The 18117-nt window shown below is 41.2% G+C and overlaps 1 protein-coding gene across 1 annotated transcript in view; it reads left to right on the forward strand.

Moving 5' to 3' along the window:
* Nucleotides 1–18117, forward strand: part of itfg1 (integrin alpha FG-GAP repeat containing 1) — a 116718-nt gene that overhangs the window by 37127 nt on the left and 61474 nt on the right. The window contains exons 9-10 of the mRNA XM_070842417.1: nt 2588–2682; nt 14277–14428. Coding sequence (XP_070698518.1) covers nt 2588–2682; nt 14277–14428 — 247 coding nt within the window. The remainder of the gene's footprint in view (nt 1–2587; nt 2683–14276; nt 14429–18117) is intronic.

An 18117-nucleotide genomic window follows, 5' to 3' on the forward strand; every position in this document is an offset into this window, starting at 1 on the left:
TGCAAAAGATGTTCAAATGTTCACTTGATTCACTCATTCGGTATTTCAAATTTTTTTTTTTTTGGTTCTACCCATTACATTATGTTTTGTATATATAGATATTTGCAGCACAAAATTGTGTTGAAGTAAGGAAAGTATTGCACTTCCATGAAGTTGGGTGATTTGCTAGAGACAAAAAAAAGATGTAGCACAGGACAAGCTATAGCCCTGGCATGAACCAAGCTCCAAAATCATTGCATCCTGCATTTCCCATAATGCAACTTGATAGCGTTTTTCTCTTCATTAGACCCTACCTGCCTTATAGACCTACCTCTTTCAGATTCCAGACCTCCCCTTAGTAACCCAGGTTTTCTGATGAGATTCTGTCAGAGTTAACCTTGATCACGTCAGCAGCGTTATTGTCTCAGACTTTTAAGCCTCTCCAGAGCCACAGAGCACATTATGCTGCAGTTTTCACAAGCTGAGCAGTACTACCCATGACAAGTAAACTGACAGGTGTAGGATGAGGTCCAAAGTAGAGTTGGTGGAGTATTGATAAGTCACTAGACATAAAACTAAAGAGCCCCCAGCTCTCGAAGGATGTGTAATTGCTGGCTTTTATTCATTTCTGCAAATACTTTTACATTTTTTGACTTTTTGCCAAACAGTAGCAGTTTTGAAATCACTTCAGACTCTGTAGATTTGAGATGATAAGTAATAGACATAAATCAATGGTGGATTAGCCGATTAATTGGCCAATATCCACCCGACGTGCCCGGTGGAGGCTGCTCAACCATCGGCTGCTATCGAAGCCAAGTTCTGCTGGCTGAATGACAGGTTGTAAAATGCATCTGTCCTCTATCCAGATTTTTTGCATTTTAAATGTGTGTTTTTTATCATCTATTGGCTTTGAAAATATTAGAAAACAACTGCTTCTAACTTTGTTATCTTATGTCAATAACGACAATTTGACAGACTTCTTTTATGATCTTTTATGATCTGAAGGGCCTATGGACTCATTATCTTTGGCAGTGTGTCTTCTTATTATTTTTCCCCCCTTACTACCTCTCGCTCAGTTGCCCCTGACAGCCATATTCAGTCTCTCCTCCTCCCCTGCTTTGTACTGTCATTCATCATCAGTGTCATTCAGTCTTCCCCTTCCACATGGCACAACATCTGCTTGGGAGTGTTGCGCTCGCCCTGTTGAAAAGGATTCAGACAAACTGTGCGATGAGAAGCCTGGAAGCAGTTTCACCTCTTTATGTGTGGTGTGAATTTACAAGCCAAGCCCTGCACACATTGTGTCTTTGTGAAGTAGCCAACTCTCAAAAGCTGTGCAGCACACCAAATATCAGACATTCAGAGGTTTGTTTTGTGTCTTGTTTTTTCTTTGTACACATTTGGAAAGCACTGATGCAAGTAATAACATTAATGGTGGCCTCACTCATACATCCTGGAACTTAAACCCTTAATTGGAACGCAGTATTTATGATTCTTATTAAATACACATGTGATCTTCCTGCTTTGACTTAACATGACAGTAACATGATGCATTACTAAAGCCCACATTTCAGTAAGGAATTCAAAATAAAATGAAATGTTAATGCACTGATGCATTAAATATTTTGTAAAACAACCAGAACTTCAAGTAACAATAAGTTGATTCATTCTCTGTCTATAAATTGATCGACTAACCTTTTCAACTCTCGTAACAATCATGATTGTAAAGGTAAATGTCACATTTTATCCTAGTTTGGGTTTTTTTTTCTGCTTTTTGACGAAACCTCGGATTGTTTCAGAGGGCATTTCATTTTGTGCAGTTCCACCCACCACACCATCTTGCTGTTCGTAACGCACTAATACAAGAAGGGGGATTTTATTCATTTCACAGAGGCCTCATGTCTTTACGCGCACACTCTAGTGGATGTGCACAGTTTTAAAGGAATTCAAGCACCTTTTTTTTTTCCCCCTTTCTTTTCTTCAGCATCCTTACACTGTTTTCATGTGCTTATTTGGATCTGGCTTCACAGAGCTGAGGACATAAAGCCATAGGAAACCAACAAGTAGATCACACCAGTGTCTGTTCTAGCAGATGTACATGTGGTGGAAAGTCATTTATGATTCAGTCAACACCACTTAATGATGGATTGTTCTGTCATGTTAAGTGTGTTTGTGTTATCTGAAACTGAACCTGGTGCACTGAAGTGTTTATGCTTTGAAGAGCTCTTGTTTTGATTTGGGAGGCTCAGTCCCTGTTTTTACATTAGATGAAGCCTGCATGGCTTTATGAAGATAATAATTAATAGTGATGAAAATCAGTGGAGAAAATGATACTTCAAGTCAGCTGACATTGTTAAAAGGCATCAAAGAGACTAGTGATGCTTGGATGTGTGTTTGCTCCTAGGAAACAAGCAGGTGTTCCTGTGATCCAGTTCACACGTGGAAAAAGCACAACTATTTCTTTTGTTGCCAGAAACTGCACATTTCGCTCAGTCTGCATTCTGATGGAGTGAAAATATTAAAATAGCTCAGTTTTACAAAGCAAAGGATCACACTTCCTACTGGTTCAATCCAACATTGTTGCTTCTCGCTTCTCTTTTTTTGGCAGATGGTGATGGCTACCAGGACCACCTCCTTCCGGTGTGTTTGGATGAAACCTGTCAACGCAGTGCCATCTACCTGGCCAAGTCAGGATCGAAAGAGGTACATAACACACACAAGACCTTGCTGACTCTGTTTGAAGTCATCACTCTTCAACCAAGTCTGAACTATTCTATTCTACCATTCATTGTTACACCTTTACTTTCTCTGCACTTACCTTCTGCTCAAATGTGTCAGACTTTTGCTTTTTTCTTTGTTATCCATTCATTAAAGGCTCAGAAGAAGCATATATTAGATATATTGGATTGCTGTGACTGTAACTGTATGTCAGTGACCCGTATTGTAATTAGCATAGTTTAGTGAAAATCCATCCATTGTCAATACCGCTTATCCTTTGGGGTCGCGGGGGGGGACTGACTTTAGGCGAGCGGCGGGGTACACCCTGCACTGGTCGTCAGTCTTGTTTGGTGTGTTCAAACAAGTGTAAGAGCCAAACACATAGAGACGGACAACCATTCACACTCACACTATTGGAAATTTAGAGTGACCAATTAGTCTAACCAGTCTGTCTTTGGACTGTGGGAGAAAGCAAACTCCACACAGAGAGACCCCTGCTCTCACACAATTCACCATCAAAACTTTATCAAAATTTCCAGGAATGCATAACTGCTAAAATAGCATATATAGCAAGAATAACAAAATCAAACTTCAGTGATGTACGGAACAACATTTAGGAAGACCTGCAGTATAAGAAGTCGTGGCAGAGCTGAGGAAGGAGGGGCTCCAGTGGGAGGTGTTCAGGACAGGGAAGTGTTTATGCACATATGTGTGAATGAAGGTTGGGACTGTGGCTGAGGGGGCTATGGAAATGTACTGCGACAGCGTATGGATTAATCAATTAGCTGATCGACAGAAAATCAATTGGTAACTATAATGATAAGCAAACACACGTTGTTGTCATTTTTTTTGAGCAAAACTGTAAAAAAAAATAAAATATTAATCCTTAACAAAGATCCAAAGGGCTGATCCAAAGGATGTCACTTCGTTTGAAGAGCCACACGAGATAGAAGTAACAGATCTGCACACACACATTTAGTCCCATGTTTAGTCACATGTTCCCTCACAGTTGCTCTTACACTTGTATGAACACACACACACACACCATCACCTCCACCCACGCACCACCTTGTATGATTCTTTTCAGTTGCATCCTACCAGTTGGCAGGAAGCTTCACTCCCTTTTCTTCTTTCCTCTGCCACCAGAGAAGTAGCTTCCACTTTTTTTTTTTTTCCTTTCCCAGTCCAAAATAGAAATATTACAGGCTTATCTGCATGTCCGCCCCCACATACATGTGCACACAAAAGACACACACACACACATGCATTCACACAGATGCACGCTCCCTGTGGACATGCCTTCTTTTGTTTGCCTGTCAGCAACAGTGATTGAAGGAAGATGTGAAAGGAGGAGTGTTGGAGGAAGGGGAGGGGAGGGGAGGCAGAGAGTGGAGGACTTATCTGCACTGATGGATGAAGTGAACACATGTTGTGTTGTGTGTCTCTATGTGTTTGAGCGACAGCTATCACTGTCAAAGAGAGAGACAGGTGTAGAGGGAAGGGGTGTGCAGAGTGAGGGAGAAATCGGACGATCTGAGCTTCTATCCTTTCATGGAATGACGATAATAAAAACCATCACAATGATGACTATTTTCAACAGAAACAAACGCACACATGCACCTTGTATTTCATCTACATCACAGTATAGAGCTCATCAGTTCATTGTTATTTGTGGTGTAAACACTGTTTGAGCCATAATTATGTTTGATCATACAGCAGGTGTGTACTGTAGGTGGGCGTGTGTTGGTGTGTGACTCCATTAGCCACAGTGGAGCAGCTAGTCAGCAGATGTCTCCCCTAGAGGTATCTGCCCACTGACAATGACGAGAGAAAGTGGAGAGATTAAATGGAAAAGAAGGGGGAGGAGAAATGGAAACAAAAGAGGAAAGGATGAAGGATGAAAATGGAAAAAATAGCAGAAGGAGAAACTGGAGAGAGGAGGAAGGTTTCTGTTGTCCCTTCATTGCCACTTTAAGAGGAACATCCCATCAGAGGGAATGAGGAATGGAGAGTGATATGTTTACAGGCGAAGACATGATGAGATGCCTTCAGGTGTGCATGGAAGTCCCGCTGAGTAGAAACTGGTGTGTGTGTGTATATAGTTCATCTCCAAACAGCAATTCCTTCCCTCATTCCCTCCATCCCGCAGCCTCGGCTCTGCCTCTACCTCTGCAGCAGCTCCAGGCCTTTAGTTCACCATATTGGAGGAAACCACAGGGGGCTTCCAACAATCTCTCTGCTTTATTCTCTGTCCTCACAGACACACTGATCACATTTATTGTACTTTAGACCTCCCACTTTTTGCTCCCACATGCTTTAACACAAGGGGGTAATACTGCAGAGACTAATGTGATTGTGCGTATGTGGGTGTCATACCTGTCATGCAAATGAAAGCAAACCAAAATGTGAATTCGGTTTATTTCCATTAGGACAGAAAGACTTCCTGAGCAGAGAACACTTTCACAAGAACAAGCACGGAAACCATTCAGACCCATGGGTGTGTGTATAATTTTTAGATTCAGGACCACGGCTCTCTTCCTGTATAATGTAATGTAATGTATATGACCGAGCAAGGCAGTATTGCTAAAAATATTTTAAGCCTTGATTAAATGGCTTTACAAATGAATAGTTTAAGCTAACCACCTTTCAATAATTAGATAATTAGTCATTAAATGTACACAGACCACCACACACCTTCTATTGCTGAAGACCTTTTTGAAAATACTAACACAGAATCAAAATAGTCAGGGTTGCATTATACCGCAGAGTAGTGCAAACTACTGTTTTGACCAAAACTAAACTTATCAAAGCATTTTGTCTATACAGCTGGTCTTGTTTATTTGCCTCGTTTTCTCTCGTTCCCAGATTACATTATCTACTGCCACTGCGGCTAATTTCAGTGATGAAGTTCATGGTCAACCCTCAGAGAATCTGGCAAAAGATGAACAATTCATCAAGTCCAAGTTATCTGCTGTCTTTCTGTCTCACACACTCTACTTGCAAAGTTACAAGACAAGGGATTTTTTATTGCAGAGGCCATAATTTATACCATAAAATGCATGTTTTATGTGAGGAAATAAAGAAGAAGAGAGAGATCCTCTTGGCTCTACCAACACCGTTGACCAATGCACTCTAGCTTGTAAACCAGATTATAGTATGTAACATAAAATAACTGCGATACAAATAGCAATGTCTGTCTGTTTAACCCTTCAGAGTCTAGGACTGCCACACGGCGTCAAAGTCACATGTCGCACGTTTGAAAACGTAAAGCTGTGACACAAGCACGCAGGTGCTCCATTCAAAGACTGTTGGAAAGCGGACACTTCAAACTTTTTACAAGTGTTTGAATTTTGTCGATCGGCCAATTAAGACTAAATTTATGAAGAGCCGAAGTCGCGCACTACAGCTCTTCTACGAGTTAGAAGATGCTGAATCTGGGGAAGAACATTCTGATTCTGAGGAAGACTCCTTTCAGAGGATGAAGTGGATGCTGCGCGTGACGACGAACGAGAGGAGGTGTCCGCGCAGACCCCCGCTCCTCCAAAGATCCAACTAGTTCCTACTCAGATTTTGTGTTTCTTTTGCACTTTTACATACAGTGTGTCCATATATTATGTCAAAATAAATAAATACTTAGAATCACATAGGTGAGGTTGTGCTGAAAAGAAAGACACAAAGAAAGGCAAGCTAAGCAGTTTTAATGGGAAACACAAAAGTAAAATGAAAAGTAGTAAAAAACGCCGTTTTACCCCAGACTCTGAAGGGTTAAACCTGAATCTTAACAAGGAGCTTACTATACACATTCTCTGTATTTTCCAAGTGGTGTTACATAAAGCAAGACTGTGAATGAAAGCAGGAGTAGTTAAGTTTCTGTAGTGGGACTCTAGCGGCACTGAACTACCATTCCCTCACACTGCTCTCCAAGAATCAATGAGTGAGTGACCCCAGATGGCAACTGTTTGGCCACAGGCCACGTTCCCTGAGTGTGTGGTAAAAAGAAACAGTCAAGAATTGATTTACATTTGGGATGTTTCAAGCGCTCTTTTGTGCTAACTGATGTTGACTGTATTTTATGAAGACAAAAACAAAGAAACCTCACAAAGCGGTGGCCTTACTAATGCCCGTGCCATCACTGCCAGGCCTCACACAGTACATTGCTACAACAGCATATGTTCAGTAATTGTGCAGTGGCACTGCACAACGCTTACATTGTTATTCATTTAAAAAATCCTTTTTGGTATATTTTTACATCCTTTACTGGCATAAAAACAAATTCTTTTTTTTGCTGTGTGCATATTTCTACATGCATTTGTTCTCTTGTTAATAAAACCCTTTTACACACATGCAAAACACACACACACACTGCCCCCATGAAGACTGAGCCAGCTGCCTACTGTTCCTACCCAGACGGTGTAAGGGCAGCCAGTGTGAGCCAGACATCCTCCTCCCAGTCATCCCAGTCAGCAGGTTAGTCGGTGGTCAAAGAGGTGACACTGACAGCAGGTAGCAGCGTCCCCGCCCTGCTCAGCTGACACAAAGACATATGGTCTCACTCCATCCCTGGCTCCGACTCTCCCTGCCTTTTTCCGGGGATAAACTATGACCTCGTTTACACCTGCTAATACAAAACAATCTGTATCTGGGTATTTTGAAGAAGGACATGTCAAGTGCATGGTGTTCTGGTGTACACATGGTTCCTCAATACTGGTGTCATTATCATCACCTTGTGATGGATAGGAACATTTTGAATGTTAGAAATATCATCACGTCACATGGAAACAACATCACCGCAGGTAGAAGTTAGTTGTTGTAGTTTGGCCTAATTACCAAAGCGGTCAGCAGTTGCCACAGCAACAGTGGCTGAGGCGCACAGTTCATGAAGGCAATTAAGGCACTCATAACTGAGTCACATCTAACACAGACATAATGCACGTATGTAGTTCGCAAGGAAGTCATTATCCCCCATTAAATATCCATAAATCTGCTTAGAACGCCAAGGAAAAAGGACTTATCACTCCAGGACGTTCCTGAAAATCATCTCATTTTTAAGTTTTCTTCAGTATCAAAGTAATCCAGTGATAGTTTTCTGTATGTGCATGGCTACAGTGAAAAATGGTAAAAGCTATTAGCTATAACTATAGCTATCCTGAGTGGGCGCCTCTCCCTGAACCAGAGCCAGCAAGCGATTAGCTCATCTTAGCATAAAGACTTGAACCCTGGAACCACTCACATTCTCACAAAAAGACATTAAAACTTTCCTTGATTCAAATAATAAACAAGATCCAACTGGATAACAATCATGCATTTGAAGAGTTTTAATTTTAAGCCAGGAGACACTGAGTGACATTCATGATTTGCAATTATCTCTGCTTCTCTGCATCCTCTGGAGCAGACGGCATCATCTCCTTTTCCTTACCTCACCTTACCTTAGGAATTCATATTTCCTTTTGCTATTTTTCAGCATCAATCTCTAATACAATGAACATTACAGTCATTATATCACTGAGATCATAACAGCCATCGCTTCATTACACGCCTTTTTCTTTCTTTTCCTTTCTTTTAAACATTCTATTGCCTTGGACATCCTTGTCGTCTGTCGATGTTCGAGCACCTCCCCACATCGCCTCGTAAACCCCACCACCACCTCCCACCTCCCATCTCCACCACAGGCCGCCCACATTTTAATTTCTTGGCCTAATGAAGCGGGAGCTCTCTCCGCCAAGTTGAATCAATGGGAGTCTGCAAGCATGCCGCCGCTTTTTCACTTTAGTCATCAGCAAAGTCAGGAGAGCGATTTTATGTCGCGGGTTTATGTTTGTGCCCCCCCCCCTGATTTTTATGTGTCTTCCTGAATGCGTGCCTCCATGTTTTGCACGCGTGTGTGTGTGTGTGTACATGCAAGCACGTGCATGTGCATGCAATAAGCTGTCTGTACACGGCCTGTGTTCCCCCGCTGTTTGATAGAAAGCCATTTGTATGCGGGATCCTTCCCCTCACTACCATTAAAGGTATCAGATTACCTCGCAAGCACAAATCCCATCATCGTCTTCATCTCCATTAACTAGGTCATTTGGATCTCTGCACTAACACACACACACACACACACACACACACACACACACACGTACTCAATTCGGTGTTAATATGTTGACATTTGAACCGGCGAATGTCAGTATTGAGTTATTTAGACTCTGTTTGACTGGGAGGAGTTTGGCCACACATTAATCTATAGCGACACACACTTGACACGATTCAAATACATTGATATTTAGCGATTAAATGTCAAAACCTCCACAGCCGTGAGGAAGGAGCAACTGCATGTTGATTCACTGAGGGAGTCCCTCTGTCACGCTGGCCATTCATTGTAGCTTCTAGATATTCAATATCCCCACTGAGGCCCATTCGATTGCCCCCAAATTCCCCACACAATAGGGCTGAGCAATAAAAACAAACACAGGGGAAACAACGCCTCATCTTGCTGAGGTAAAGTACTGTCCATAAATGTTTCCCCCTGCTGCTTGACTGAAGAAGACTGATCTTATGACTTCCACTTTTGCTGTTGCACTTTGTGATATTGATTGCTAATTTCCCACAATTAGTCTTTAATCATCTGCTTTTGTTCTGCCATATGTTCACACAATATGAACATCACATATCAGCGTCATTGGGTAATGTTTGAGAGACACAATCAGGCAGCTTTTTGACAGGAAGCAATATAATGTGTACATTTCAGTGTAACAGCTTCGATAATGCAACACTCAAGTCTGATTTGACTGAGTTTCATTAATTAACATGGCAGGCTTAATGTTGGGCTCTGGCTTGATTAAGCATCTTTGATTGTTTGATTGAATACATGCACAGAACAATATGCACTCCAAGGGATGGGCCATGACTTACGCATATTGTAATAGTCGGTAATTATTTTTAAAAAAAAATAGTTTATGCGACTATCCTTTTTAGAAATATATATATATACTTAATTTTTTTTCAGGGCGCCCGTTAGTACGGCCATCAGGAGATGAGATGAAGCCAGGTCGCTGTAAAAATGTGGGCACAAGCAGTCTATTTTTTTTTGTGCTAAGTCAGCCTGAGTCCCATTTCATCCAGCAGAGCAGAGCCGGCTAGCCAGGTTAGCCGGCTCACTCTGCTCTCTCCTCCTGGGGAGATCGCCCCTCCCGCTGAGGTTCTCGGTCCAGGTGGACAAAATATGTCGTGGGCAGCACTCAACTCAAGCTCTCCTTTAATCCAAATGCTTAATTCAAAAACGTAATTCTGCCTCAAGTAATACCTGTTTTAGAAATAAAGGTGAAGAAATAAAATAAACAGTGTAGCGAAGATTGAATGAGCAACACCTGAAGCATCTGGTGGGGGGCAATATTCGCACAACACAATACACTCTGCATGTGTGTTTGGCTGTCAGCATTTTTGCAGGGTTTACTAGATGCCGTTGGTATTCTCTGTGATGTTCCTCTCTCCTCCTCTAATCAGTGTTAGAAAAGAAGCAACAGACAGTACACTGATTGCCTCAGGGCCAACAACAGCACAGTGGTCTGCTGATAAGGCTGGCGGCCAGCAAAGGCCTCTCTCCGTCCTGAGAGAGAGAAAGTCATGGCAAAGCTGAGCACAGGCCGGAGGACTCCAGCGTAGAGATAACTCACCAGTGAATTAATTTACCTCGTGGACTTAAGACTAAAACAGATTGAGGATGGAGCCATCGTTTGAAAACATGGCCACCTGTTTGCAGAATAACTTCCAACATGGGAATTATGCCTGTAGTTAATACTTATCACATCAAATTACTTGAATGGCAAGTGTAATCTCTTATATAGCTTTTTACCTTCAATAGATATTGGACTTTGGATTAAAGCCAAATGCCATTTAGATTATAAAGCAGTGCCTTATTGTTAGGTGATGAGTTATTATCTAATGAGCTCTAGTAATGGTCACACAGTCATCCAGGCTACTGGCACGCCTTTCATTTTCATTCCCTTCTTTTCTCACATCTCACATTTTGCTCCCCCACTCTCTTTGTCTGGCACTGGTCACTTTCACTGGCAGTCAATAGATCTACTCAGGGGAGGGGGGAATTAAAAAAAAAAAAAAGTAAATAATTGATGTCCAGGTTTGTCCCTGACATCTGTAAATGTGTCCAAATGTACACGGGCCTCTCAGGTGTCACTCTCTCTCCTCACTCTCTGCTAACCACCACACAGTGGACATTTCCAACACTCCCATCCACTCTGGGTGGCAGTAATCAGAGCCAGGCGTTAAACCTGCGAGCTCGGCAGTCAGCCACTTAAACCGCATTGCAACGTCACTCAGCTGTCATTTAATGAGGGCTTGACTGGGCAGCATTTCATTAAAGCTTTGAGCTTGTTCTTATCCTCTGAAAAATATTCAACCTGAATGTTTTTTTGTTTACTCCCCTGCTTTCATGACTCCGTCTGCATGTGGAGGAACATAATTACTATTTCTGCCTATAACAGTCAGTCTAAGTTGCTCAATCAAAAGCTTGAATCTACAGTACTTCTGTCTAAGGCCTTAAAGCGAACATGTTAGGTTTGATGTGATTAGATTTCACCGTCAATGTTGCATTAAAAGTGCCTTTTAATGATTAAAGATTTTTTGTTTTTAAATCAAGACAGTAGAAAATGTTTTTGTTCCTCATTTTTGGAATTAGATAGTAAAACAGAATTAATTTCTCTATAAACATTTCTTGAGGCAGAAGATCCCATTCTGTTTTCTCCAGTTGTACAGCTACACCACTGGTGTAATTGGTGCCGTTTGTGAGACAGTATGAGCAGCTTCTTTACATTTGTCAAACATAAGGCGACAGAGAAAATGAATTTGGACACATACTTTCATTTGTGTTGTTTCACCAAAAGATGGATGTGAATAGGAAAGGTAGTGGTGATGTTATTTCATTTCATTTTATTTTATCTTATCTTATTTCATTGCACTTGCACTTTAAACTAATTGAAGCTGAATGAAAGATGTTGAAATGTTTTGGTCCGAATGGTTTTGGTCTCATCACATTTGGTGATATTCCCAAAGGTTGTTGTTTTTATTGTTTTTTTTTGTTTGCTTGCTATGCTCAATTTTTAGTATTTTCATCAGCAATGGTCAACCAGAAGTCATCAGTGTTTTAAAGTTGAAAAACTCTTAATTAGACCTTGTGCAATGTTCAGCTACCTTACTGTTAAGATATTAAGAGTGAGGAAATCAGATTCCAACCTACTAGCCCCTATGAAAATTGCCATTCCTTGGCCACATCACAGCCACAGTCCATCAGTACCAGTGTTCACTTATTGCGCACAGCTGGTTTGGAAGAAACTTACCTTCAGTGGCATCACGACTTGTGTGATAAATCTCAAACTAATTGGTAATGTGCTGTGGTTGTCTTTCTCAGACATGCTGGTCGTATTAAGAGCTATTAGTGGCAGTTCTGGTGAGCGTCTCTCTGGTGACTCTCCGCTGCACCTGCTCTCTCTGTTTAACATTCATGAATAGTTTAAACCTCAAGCATCTGGCCCCTAGAATGCACACACACACACACACACACACACACACACACACACACAATGGGATCTAAAGTGGTAGCATCGTTTTTAGTTGCAAAATGCTTTTTGTTCTTTAAATCACAAAAAACACAAAGTATTTCAGTTGATACTTTTCACATGTATGCTGTACAAATGAACGAGGGGAGTTAAAGCCCAACTGCTACTGGATAATGTTATCAATATTTGGAGTTTAAAAAAATATGACAAAACAATCATTAAATGACAAAAAACAACAAATCGCTTACTAGCTGTTCCTTTTTTACAGTAATGTATAACAATACAAGCTGTATTAGGGGAGGATTTATCACATTAGACTGTGCTAGTTTTAGCTCGGTCTACCTAAGAAAGTGGCCACTTTGTGCGTATTCAGCATGTGGTAAGACCTGGACTGTAATTAGACTGTTTCAGAGTAATAAAGACCGTAATTATTTGACTCATAATGTGCACAAGCCAGAAACAATTAATGTACTGAGCTAAACATCCTTCCTGAATGGTGATACATGGTATTCATGAATTGCCTCTCATGATGTGGTTGGGGGGAGAATATCTCTCTCTCTCTCTCTCTCTTTCCATGTAACACCTCTCTCCTTTGTATTACATGTAATTCACTGGAGTCCAGTGACTAACAACTCATTGTAACGGCACTAATGAAAGCAGGGAGACCAGCATGCCTGTCACTGGTTAGAACTATATTAAGATTAAACCACTCGCAATATATGGACAGGTGCAACGAGCCTTTCTCTTTTTCAGTCACCAGCATTCGGTTGAATCGCAGGACGACAGAGTGAGAGAGACAAGTATCGTAACACATATGGAGAACCAAGGCTTAAACCAGTGCCAGTGTATCGGTGGAGTGATGCAGCTGTTATGTGAAATGCTTTCATATTAACCGAGAGGTGATAATGGTCACAGCAAAGCCTTTTAAAGTGCTCTCTGGCGTGCTGTTTGTTTTTATGCAGTTTACTATTTGTACCTCTTTAGTTTGACTGTTTCCCTCCGAACACATCAGTCAGCAGCAGCATTACAGCAAGGCCCCCTTGAGGGCCCCATTACCTCGACATTTGGATTGTCAAGATGAGGGAAAGATGCCTCGTTTGTGGGAGGGCTTCTTCAGTATGCCTGTCTGATGTGTAAAGAGAATGGCATTAAAGGCAACACTGCAGGCTATAAGCACACACAGACAGCACCTCATTGTACAATCCAGCTCTGTAGCTCTTTCATCAGGCCAAAGTACAATTTGCAATGAAGCTGAAATGTGTTATTGGTAAGTCAAATTGGTTTCAAACTGGTTTCTTTGATCACCTTTTGCTTAGTTCAGACTAATGTCATTGTATATTTGTCATTTCTCTTTCAATTCTGCTTTGTTTTGGAACAATATCCCTGCATAGAGGATTAATTCCAAGTCAATTCTAGTAAATAATGCCTTTTAGTAAATTTGCCTCTTACTTCTAAAGTAAATGCTTCTCTAAAGCAGCTGAAGCACTGCATGGCTTTCGGTTTGCCCTCAGGGTGCTTTATATGGATTCAAAGGGTACAGATTGCTTTTGGGTGGGCAATTTAGGATTTAACTTCAATCACATTATTTGTTAAAAGTTTCACATAAAGTAATTTTAGAATGTTTTTTGTTGTTAAAGTGTAACAGAGAATCATAGATTTCATGCAAACCCATATACTCTTAACTCTCATGAACACTCTTCATGCACACAAGGAATTGGACTTTGACTAAATTGCTGTTATACAGACATACATGACAATACACATACAACACAAAGAAGTCAAGGATAAACCTCCATCATGAGCTTTTGTTTATGCTAATGAAGTAATGACTATTGCTCCATGGATGCACCTTATTTTCACCATGTTCTGTTCCTAAATGTTGACACTACTTTCTAAAGAAGGAGCAGCAACAAAATTCTGGATTCAGCAGAATAAGATGTCAAACTTTCATTTGTATTGCGTCCAGTGTGGTATTGATTAATTCTGATTGATGTGTTTTGGTTTTTTTTCCTGATGCTGCAGTGGGTACCAGTGCTGTCAGATTTCCAGCGGAAGGAAACAGTTTGGAGCTTTGTGCCAGGGAAACCCAGCCAACCTCTGGCCCTGCACTTCGGGGACTACAATCTGGACGGCTTCCCTGATGCACTGGCCGTCCTCCGCAACACCAGTGGCAGGTAGGAGAGAAAGTACACACACTTTATGCCTGCTTTTGTCTCAGTTGTCTTCAAATGGTGACATATTTGGCTTTGTGGTGTTCTGAAGAAGACTTTCAGAATCTCTCACCCTTACTTGTCTAAGGGTAAGATCCTTAGATAATGCTTTCACCATTGTCTTTTCATAATGTTCGGTAAATGACAAAGATATTACTGAAATCAATCTGCGTCCCCACCTCGTCCAGGGGCTGCGAATCTATGGGTACGTACAAATGGTGTTTGCATCGTTACTGCTATGGTTTCAGGAAATCACTTTCACGAGAATCACAGATTTCATGCGAATCCATATCCTCTCAACTCACATGAGCACTCTTCATTTGTTTCCCACATCAGATTTGTCATGTAACATACCACATTTGAAGAGATTATATTGATTATAGTATTCCAGTAGAACTCCAAGTGAAATTGATTGAAACCTAATAACTCAAGAGGCATACTTAAATAGCTTATGTAAATCTGTTTAGCTTTCAAAACTATAAATGTGGGTTGTTTTTTTTGGGGGGGGGGGTTGCCAAAGACGCCACATGGAAGATGGATTTAGTCATTAAATTACTGTGAAATTACTATACTTGCATTGATGTGTTCCCATGCTGGGACAACAAAATGTCTCCATTAAAAACAGTAGCCCCATTGATATGGTAGGTTATTTGCTTTTCAGTGTACAGTTTACAATCAGGCTCATGATTTTGCAAAATAATCTAATAATAATATAATAAATAATAATTTTCAGCAGGGCTGATGAAATATGAGTTTTAAAAATACAGCTAATTTGGGACATGCATTTTAATGCTAAAACACATGACTTATAAAGTGCATTTAGACATGGACCTACAGTATTTACCTGTTTAAGATTATAAGCTCTGAACAACACCCACAGAATAGTAATTAATCAGTTTTCAAATGTACATTAATTAAATCTTATTAATGAATCAGAAGATCTGAGCTCACGCATAAATTAGGCATAAATTAATGTGATTGCAGATATTTTGACAGTCATGATAGTGCAAAACTGTCTTTGGCTGCAGATTTAAGAGTTAAAATATGATCTGCACTGATTTGGGTGCAGGAATAGGAATATATGACGTTGTCGTATAATGAAGAAGTGATTACCATCCTTTCTACTAGAGCACAGGCTGGGGGTGAAGACAGCTAAGGTGAGTGTGCTCTTGAGCTTACGGACATGGGAACTGATAAGCCAGCCCCTTAAAAATCACTACAGCATGTGCTAGGACGTAAGCACAATGGACACCAGGATGTGGGTGTGGGTGTGTGTGTGTGTGTGTGTGTGTGTGTGTGTGTGTGTTTGTTGAAGGACCTATGTGGATTATCTGGACTCAGAGATGAAGATAAGATAGCTGAAGGGGTCAGGGCTGTGATTGTCTATGCATACTGATTGTTTTTTGTGTGTGCGTCAGTGTGTGTTTCTTAGAGAGAGTGTTTTAGGGCTTGATGTGTCAGAAATAGTAAGATGTTGGGTAATAGCTTCAAAAGACTTACACACACACACACATGTATGTTTGAACCCTACTTTCTTGTCTAGGCTCTCCATAATCACCAGTTAAGTCCTGTCGAGCTTAACTCTTTGCAGTCACCCTCATCTAGAAATGACTTCTGTCTCACCAACTCTAATCACACGAGCTACAATTTTCCAGTTCTTTCTTTCTCTTTTTTCCCTCCCTTCCTCCATTTTGTTCTCATTTTAAGCCCGAGCATGGTAATCCCTTACTGGGCTGTAGATGTTATTGCAGAACTCCTTCCCAGTACAATCTGACCCCTGCAGTAACATTTAAAACCACATCATCAGCGTATGGAGGGAGGGAGGTGATAAGGGGTCAGGGTGATAAGTAAGGAGAATGGTTGCAAGGTCAGAGAAGTCTTAAGATGTCTTCTGGTTTGAATCCCTGAACCTGTAAAATCAAGACCTCCAGTAACTACCACTGAAGCAGGCACATAGACGCCAAATGGTTCCTACTGTAGCTAAAACCAAAGCGGTGTAACCAGGAAGTTTTCTGGTGTGAGTCTAGACAGAGGTCCCATAAGCCACTGCATAAAGTCATCGTAATTCTGATCAGCATTGCTTCTGTTAAAAAGGAACGAGTTATCAGAGGTCATCTTTTAGTGATGGGATGTGCTTCTTATTGTTTTTGCTCAGACGTTTTATCAAACACGTCCTCCTGCTTTGGATTCTGCAGTCCGTCCCGCATCGGGCCTTGCTTTGTCTTTGATTTCCGTCAAACCAAATGCTCTTTGCTTACCAAATACTTGTGCAGCCCACAGCTGATCTATTTTAACTCCCACTCCCTCTCCATCCCTCTCTTTCTTTCTCTCTCTTTCCTCTCCACCTCTCCTCCTTCTTCCTTCCTAGTGGTTATTTATAGCTGCTTTTCAGAGGAACGTCCTGCCAGTCCACACAACTCCTCCTCCTGGTAAAATGAATGCCAATCTAAGTGTTCAAAATAGGAAGACAGAAGGGGTGGAGGGTGTGAGATGAGAGGAATCGAGTGAAATAAATGGAACAATGAGAGGGCAGAAGGAACAAATAGTGAGTTGGGAGGTCATTTATGAATGCAGGAGGAAATTTAGTTTTTTTTTGATTGCACTACTTATTGACTACTATTACTAGTAGTAGCACTAGTACTAAAATGTCAGTGCCCAGCATACAGTAGATAAGAGGTAGAGACATTTTTGAAATCTCTGTAAGTGACACATTGGCTGCTGCTGCCAGTCATTCTAATGACCCAGCTTTTCTTTCTACTAAATAATTGCTGTCAGAAGCATATATCACATCACTTTGTGTGGTATGAGTGAAGCTGTACCGTCGGCTGACTCAGCCATACGTACACCTTTTGATTGAATTATTATGGATTATTTCATCGACATTAAACCAGAGAGGCATTGCACTATTAGTGCAAATATGTTAATGCTCAGGTCGCAGTAGAGGGATAGCTCATCAAGTTACAGACTGTTTGGAGACAGTCATTAGGAGCTGCAAGACAGATTTAGGATGTGTGCATGCGTCCACATGTTTTTATGTTGTCGTGTTTGCGCGGTGTGTAATTTCCATCGGCAGCTCCTAAAACCACGCTCCACAGGGCCCACATTATATCCAGGTCACAGGACAGACGGTGCCTCCAGACACCCTCACTACCTCTCCCTCGCACACACACACACACACACACACACACACACACTCACACACTCACACACTCACACAGGCACACATTGTTAAATCACAACAAAGAACACAAGGCTGTTGCGCCCTGCTGAAAGGAGATCCTATAGGTGTTTCAGTGTTTGCCAAAAAGGAAGCATTTGGGATTTTGGAGAGACAAGAGGCGACACAATGAAAGAGACAGAGAACAGTAGCATGAATCCGAAAGAAGGGGAGATTTTTTACACCTCCCTTTTTCCCTTGTTGTTATCTTATATCAGAGCGAGAAACTTTCAGCAGGAAGCCTGATGATAAAGTAGAGTTCTTTCATGTGCAGATGACACAGCATGGCACTGCACAACATACACATCTTATGAGCCAGCTTCATAACTCTCTCCAGGCAAAGACACAGTCATGTACTTTATGCCAGTCCTTTTTCCCTACTGTTCTAACAGTCTATTATGGCATGTACTAAGTTAAAGTTTGTCATACATGTACT

Source organism: Pempheris klunzingeri, chromosome 1, assembly GCF_042242105.1.
Source record: "Pempheris klunzingeri isolate RE-2024b chromosome 1, fPemKlu1.hap1, whole genome shotgun sequence".
Lineage (NCBI taxonomy): Eukaryota > Metazoa > Chordata > Actinopteri > Acropomatiformes > Pempheridae > Pempheris > Pempheris klunzingeri.